The following is a 7662-nucleotide window of genomic DNA, read 5'->3' on the forward strand; positions in this document are numbered from 1 at the left end:
AAAATTTTCTCTCTTTTTTTATTTACTGTTTATACCATGACAGTCTTTGCATCTTTCCTCAGGGAACAAAACCCAACTTTGTTCTGAAAGCACTGTGCTGTGACACTATAGGTCCAAACCAAAAACTTTCAGACACCTTAGACCCCAACCCCTTAGCGCTACTGTTTGGCAGTCCCAGACACTTAAATAACTACAAACGGTTCTTTATATAATATGTCCTAATCCATGCACCACTATATTTAATCACATAATTTACTTACGTAAAATGTTGACAACACTCCACTGTAGGTGTTTGTGGGAACATTGAGTATCAGTTTCACTTGGGAGATAAATGCTTGGAATGCAGCACCTGTGGTAAAGCCTCGCACTAATGGCTCTGCCAAGTATCTTATGATGAAGCCAAACTGAAGAGCTCCTAACACAAGCTGAAGTCAGAAAAGAAAAAAAAAATCTAATAATCATGAATTTCACCATATTTCTAAACCAGAACAATGGATTCTTTTCAAACTATGGTATACACTGTTACTCTTAATAAATCAAAACATATTGACTGTTATAACCTGCCATGGCTGGGAGATCAGAATTTGTTTTCCTGTACTTGTCAATCTATGACTCCATCCAAATAAAGGTTGTCTTTTTAGATTTTAATAAAAGTGTTAAATCTAACAAAAGTTTCTAAACAGATACCAATATCTATTTTCTGTAAGATGCCTTTAACTTCATAACATCCACAAATTCTAAAACCATAGAATTAGTAAAAAAATATTTTTTCAATATCTTTTTGAGAAAAATTTTCTGCATGAAAGAGTATTTTATTTTATTTAAAGGAACAGTAACGCCAAAAAATGAAAGTGTATAAAAGTAATTAGAATATAATGTACTGCTGCCCTGCACTGGTACAACTGGGGTGTTTTCCCCAGAAACTTACATAAACAAAGTTGCTCTGCAGCCATGGAGACAGCCATTCAAAGGAGAAAAGGTACAGGCACATAGCAGATAACAGTTAAAACACTATTGTATTCTAGAGAGGTTATCTGTTATCTGCTCTGTAACCTGTGCCTTTTCTCCATTTTTCCAGTTTGAATGGCTGCCCCCATGGCTACACGGCAGCTTATTTATATAAACTATAGTAGCGTTACTGTAGCAAACACACAACTTTTACCAGTGCAGGGCAACAGTGCATTATATTTTAATTAATTTAAAAAAACTTTCATTTTTGGTGTTACTGTTCCTTTAAGAAAATTAAAATGGGCCTTGCCCTTGTTAAACTAATATTTCTCTTGTTCTAGACTGGGTTGGATTTCTTTGTTATCCAGAATGCATGGGGACCTCAGGCTTTGTAGGGGTTTGCCATGATGTGGCGTACAATGATTTGGAGAAATAGTTTGGAGTTTGACATGAAATTTGCATTGTACATTTGCAGCAGGATCTCAACAGTGTGGGAGGGCGCCTCGTATAAAGTAAAGCAAATTTCTGTTGATTATTTATGTCCCTCACAGAACTCTATAAAGTCAGCAACTGAGGCCTAGGTTAGAACAGCTTCTATTCATTCCAACAGTAATATCATATATTTTGCTTGAAAAAGCATATCAAAAAAATATTTATAATCTTTTTGAACTGTTCCTTTAAAGGACATGTCAACCCCCAAAAAAAGTTTTGCCTAATAAATGCAAACATAATTGTAAGCAACCAGTATCAATGAATTGCACATTTTTAGTGTTTCAAAAGTTATTTGTAAATGAAACACATTTTAAAGAGTCCTGCCCGGTTTTACAAATTGGGAAAACTGGACAGGCAGTTTTGACCCAGATAGCCCTTCCGAAAACCGGGCTATCCAGGTCAAAACCGGACAGGTGACAAACCTATATGTGCTAGTTATAACATTTAAATTGACTTTTCATACAAACATGTCAATCATAAGAAATAATTTAAAAATGGGAATTTTACCTGTATGATTCCAATTAAGAAGCTCAACGTTCCTGATACAAGGACTCTAGCAGCATCTCTGGCTTCTGTGTCGATTATCATTTCCGTTGTTTCATTAATATTTGTAGTATTGTATACAATAAAATTTTTATCTGGAGCCATGGAGAGAACAACAGACCCTACCATTAAACTGATCACTGGGAATGGCCCTGTATAATGAAAAGATACAATGTTTATAATATATGAAGAAACATTACATACATAGCATTCCTGCTTAAAAATGGGCAGGTATTATTACATTGAAAATATCTTATACATATGCAGTACTAGAAACATCCATGACTTTCAAAAATAAATGTAGAAATTATATATATACTGTATATACAGTATATACAGTATATATATATATATATATATAAATATATGTGGTTTGTCCCTGAGGAAAAGCACAGTTGGTGCTCGAAACGTTGGATTTTTTTCATTAATAAAAACATTTTTCGTCTTCTAACTAAGTCCCTGTGTGTGCGGCTCACTGTCTTGCTTTATACATGTATTTTGCAAGCACCCGGGGCAGTTGATTATTATTAGGGTGTGCTCTGTCTTTTTCTGTATATATAAATATATATATATTCATAGAAACTTGTTTTTATTATATTGTGCAGAACAAATAATTACCAAACAAAGATTCTTGTTTATTTTGCCACTGAAGGCTGTTGTGCATACCTAACAATAAAAACTAGCTTTCTACAATTGACAGAGGCACTACATTTTCTGAGTGCCCACTATGTCCTGCCTTTTTCTTATTCTTTTTTATACAGTATATTTTATAGAAAAGGTGCACCACTTCATATTAAGTTGTTCCGTGATAATTGTTTCTTGACTATCTTTATTATTGATTTTTTGTTCCATTGTATATTTATCTCTTTCCACCAGGGGACCATCTTCCTTCAAAAATACATTGTAAGGGATATTGTCAACATGTACAAACTATAAAAACCTTCTCCCAATTGATGGCACAGGTGACAATAATACATCTATTGAGAATGGAATGAAATAGCCACCAGAACATCTACTGAAAACAAGTATAAATTACTTTACTTGCATATACAGTGTCAGACTGGGATACCAAGGGCCATCAGAAAACCTGATATCAAGGACCCACCACCTGGAGCCTTTCTCATGTGTGAGAAGTTTATTGTTCAAGTGTTACTGATTAATATATCCTAGAAGGCACTGTTTTTGCTCACTAGATGCCAGTTTACTGGTCTATGTGTAACATTTTATACATAGAGATATCATGGCAACCAGAGTGGCTGCTTCTAAAAAGACATGTTTAGGACTAATTCTGTGTGGGCAGCTGTGCTCTCTGGCATGTTCTGTGCATATATATGCATTTATTTACAAATGAACACATATAATACTGAAAAATACATCTAGTCTTTTTCCTTCCTCTAGCCATGTAGCACATGATATATGAAGAGAAATGTCATGCATAAGAGTAGTAGGTACTAATGTACTGTGGGCTGGTCCGAAACCTGCAGGACCCCTGCATTCTCCTTGGTGGGTAGAAGGCAAATAGCTCTGCCTATGGCCAACCTCGCCCACAACAATATTGTGGATCAATCCTTCAGCATTCCCTCTTCAGCCATCTGCTATCTTTCACAAATATACTTGTACTTACCCCATGCCAAATGTTTCACTTTTTTTAAATAACCTGGAAGCAATGACCTCCTTGAAGTGCTGCAGGACTTACCAACTGAAATGTGTTTAGAAGTTCCCAAGAAAAAATATGTCAGAATTGGAAAAAAAGAGGAATAAATTCCATATCCTACTGGAACTTCAGCAAGTAAAGCAAACGCCAGGCCTGAAACGATACAAAAAAGAATTTGTAAGCTAGTAACATTTAGGGGCAGATTTATTATCCTTTGTAGCTCGGGTTTGCATTTTCTTACATTAATTGCTGGCAAGGTTTTTCATTTTGAATAAACATGCCCATGGGAAAAAAATCCCACACTAGGGTATATTTCTCTAGACATCAGGTTTCTGTTATAAATGTCTTGTCACAGCACAGCAGGTTTACAGCAGGAACACCATTCATTTCTGCTTAAAAAGGTGCTGAAATATTGTACAAAGATTCTACTCTATCTGTGTTCAGGTAGATAGAAGACGGTAGGTGATTCAGTTAGCCAAACATTAGCAGGTTTACAGAGTTTGGATGATGCTTTAGTGTAGTTTATATAACATTTTAATGGGTTTTATTGCAGAGGAAGAAGGAATTTATAGTTTTCGCTACTTCTTTGAAAATAAAAGGTTGAAGGTCATATTCTGCGTTCAAGGGAATACTTTTAGAAAAATTGTTGCATGCAGTACTGTAAGGGCAGTAGTGACAGAGAACATATTTTTGAGAATTTTTGCAAATTTAAAAGTCTGCATATATATCAGGTGACCATGTTGGTGGCATTTCTACAGAAAAAGTTAAAATTGAGAATGGCAAAGTATCATAAAGGCAGGATACATGATTATCCTGTTAGTGTGCACATGAGCAGAAATGTTTTGTTGTCACACTAAAATCCATAAAATCCACCCTGTGTGTGCACTGTCAATACTGGATGAATGGGAGTAGATCAGCCTTTTCTCTGTCTCTGTTTCTGAGCAAGTAGAAAACATTGAATGTGCCATTGGTCTAATCTACTGGGTCAGGGATTGATGTGAATAATTAATAATCTGATCTTCTCTGTAAAGTACTGTGAAATATGTCAGTGCTATATAAATAAATAATAATGAAAAATAAAATTAAATGTTTACTCAAAAATAATGTTCCACAGAGAGAACAATGTCTAGTTAAATCTACCGTTTTACCAGTTCTGAATGGTGAGATAAAAAGAAGTCAAATGTTGTGCTCACATAAGCAATTTTCTGTAATATGACATGTTAAAAAAAAATAGTTTGCTGAAGCAATGAGAGTTTCACTTACCAACAAGTTGTAAATTCCATTTACTACAGTGTAATGTTTATTAAAAGTAACTGGTCAGGTAAAATGAATATTTAGTGAAATAGATTTTCAGGTAAACAAAAACAAAAGGTTTTGCAAACTAAAATAGTCAGAAAAATAAATGTTAATAAAGCAAAATTTTTTCTAAAAAAAAGGAATTTTCCAGGAAATGGATAGTAAAATATAATACTTAATAAATACTTAATAAAATGTTAGATTTGGGGGCTGATATATCAAAAAATTTAGATTTTGTAAAGGGAGTGTAAAAATATATAGGTTACTTTGTAAGCTGGACCATGGCATGGAGTAACTACTGAATAATTCTTTACACAGTATTAAAAATATATTGACTATATATTGCAAATATGGAGTTTTGACTGTTGATAAAATCATGCTGACAATACTAGGAACTGTCCCTGCAAAAACAGCCAAATCACGTAATTGCTCAAAAATGCCTTTGTATGCATATTTGAGAGATTATTGATTGATTGATATAATTTGAGTGTTTTAGCAGAGACTATTCCCAGTATTGCCTATGGCAGGGTATTTTCAGACCTTTATAGCTGCTACAAAATGCATGATACAAATAGCACTGTGTATCATTGCCCTAAGCAAAATGTGCTGCCTGAAGTGGCCTTGACTTGTAGAACTTTCTTTGAATTGTATTCTATACATTCAAAATGCTTCCTACCATTACCACTGAGATCCCCATCTTTAAGTTAAAGATCTTGACCTATTGTAAAAATAGTAGGTCAGACTTAGCTTTCAAAACATTTTAGCAAGTGGGTATTTTCCAGTCAGAACAGACCCAATATTTATAAAGCATTCACTACATTTTTTAGTCTCACCTTGCAAGGTACCAACCAGCCCTGTGCTGACTCCTGAAACCAAATCATGCACAAACAACGACTTCCAGCTATATTTTGGCAACCAATCCAGCAGAGGGATATATTTCTTGACCATATGAACAGCCTTTGCAGATGTACAGCTGTCAGATAAAAAATTATGTTTATAGCAATATAAATGTATATATAATTTGGGTGAATAAAATTAAGCAGTAGGAACTAAAACACTTTCACGTTTCGAAATTGCAGTGTCACATCTGTCTTTTAGACAGCCCCAATGTAATCAGCACAACCTGAATATAGTTTAGCTATAACCAGTCTTGTATTAGAGCTCATGTCCAGCACTCTTCTTTCTGGCATGCAAGGATATTGATCAAATATGTTGCTGTACTGATGTTTTGTTTAATTATACTACCCACTCATATCTGGGAAACTAGAAAGAGATAACTTCATAAATAGTAGCAGGCATATTTCAGGCATAAATTCAATGGGGATTTAAAGCAACAAGTATGGGTTTCATGGCTCAGTGGTGGCACAGGGATTTTGTGAATAAGTGTGTTTTCTACCTTCTGGAAGCAATCATAAGTGCTGGAATAGACAGTAAGGGAAAGAACAGGCCAAAGATAAGGTGGCTAGACTGCAACCTGATTACATGGATAAAAAGATGGCATTGAAAGAAATGCAGGAAACAATCTCTGCATGAAGTGGGATAGTAACCTTTATTAAATAAGCAGCCACTTTTATATATTTTAGCCTAGCAGGATGAAGGTATCATTTGTTTTCCATTCAGCCTTTTTGTGCCCAATTCAAATTACATATAAATAAATGGACATATGGTAAGTGAGTGTGTTCATGAATGTCTTAGAATTTGCTTCATGTGTATTCGGCTGTAGTTTGTATTTTTTTGTTCCCTTCTCCGTTTTGAATTACTCGTTTCTGCATGGCTTTCTATATAGATACAGGATAAATAACTTTTGTGTACTAACAAACAGGGCCTTGTTTTGACACAAAAAAAAGAATGCTTTTATTTGCAGGCACTAGAAGATAGATATATTCTATTACATATATTCAGATCTTGGTGTTACTGGCCTTTTAAAAGCATGATGCCCCTGTAAGGGGATGTAGTGAGAAACATAGAGATTTAATAAAGTAATTATAAGGTTCTTTGACTTCTTTCAGTCTGTATGAACATGTAAGTTTTGAAGACTTTTTTGTGGCTTTTCATTTGATGTCTTAACTAAATGTGTTTTAAAGTAAGTTATCGAAGATAAGGTCACCTGAAGGTTTTCCGTAACCTCTTTTGGAAAACTTTGCGGGTATTCTTTTTTGGTGCTTTTTCCATGTTCTGCTTTTCGAAAGTTGGTTGGGTGTAAATTGGTCTGGCCAGGAGATACTGGCAGTTCCTGTAAGTAGGCATGTCCATCTGTCCTGACATTTTCTTCCTGGTGTAAGAAAATGATAATTTATCAAAAAGGTCATATATTAATAGGAATAATTAGTCTTTAGAATACTCAATGCGTAACTGTTTTGTCTGGCATATGACAAGCTCCTTTGTGCAACTATTCAGTAAGGATTTTTCATAGGGTTGCTCTATTGTAGGCTGTTGTAGCTTTAAGGGCACCTGTCATTGTTTTCCCCATCAAAGGTGCAGGCTAATAGAGCCCGCACTCCAGTTGTGGGAAATAATAGTTTGTTTGTTTTTTTTATTTAAAATAGCCCCTGTCTGCGCTAGGTTTCCTATCGGGAGCGAGCTTCCAGTGCAGACGGCCATGTTGTAGAGTGCGCATTTGCATAACAAGCAAGTCTCCCCACTTGCTCATTATGCGCATGCATCTGAAGCTGGTGGGGGCTATTTTTATTAAAAGAAAACTATTGTTTCCCCCAACTGGAGTACAGGCT

The 7662-nt window shown here is 35.0% G+C and overlaps 1 protein-coding gene across 1 annotated transcript in view; it reads right to left on the minus strand.

The window, feature by feature from the left end:
• The window catches only part of slc26a4.1 (solute carrier family 26 member 4 gene 1), a 29376-nt gene extending 22084 nt beyond the window's left edge, over window positions 1–7292 (minus strand). The window contains exons 1-5 of the mRNA XM_018092317.2: window positions 7041–7292; window positions 5767–5906; window positions 3680–3790; window positions 1948–2135; window positions 261–425 (exon numbers count right to left, since the gene is read on the minus strand). Coding sequence (XP_017947806.2) covers window positions 261–425; window positions 1948–2135; window positions 3680–3790; window positions 5767–5906; window positions 7041–7198 — 762 coding nt within the window. The 5' untranslated portion in view covers window positions 7199–7292. The remainder of the gene's footprint in view (window positions 1–260; window positions 426–1947; window positions 2136–3679; window positions 3791–5766; window positions 5907–7040) is intronic.
• Window positions 7293–7662: the final 370 nt, after the last annotated feature.

This window comes from Xenopus tropicalis, chromosome 3 (assembly GCF_000004195.4).
Source record: "Xenopus tropicalis strain Nigerian chromosome 3, UCB_Xtro_10.0, whole genome shotgun sequence".
Classification (NCBI taxonomy): domain Eukaryota; kingdom Metazoa; phylum Chordata; class Amphibia; order Anura; family Pipidae; genus Xenopus; species Xenopus tropicalis.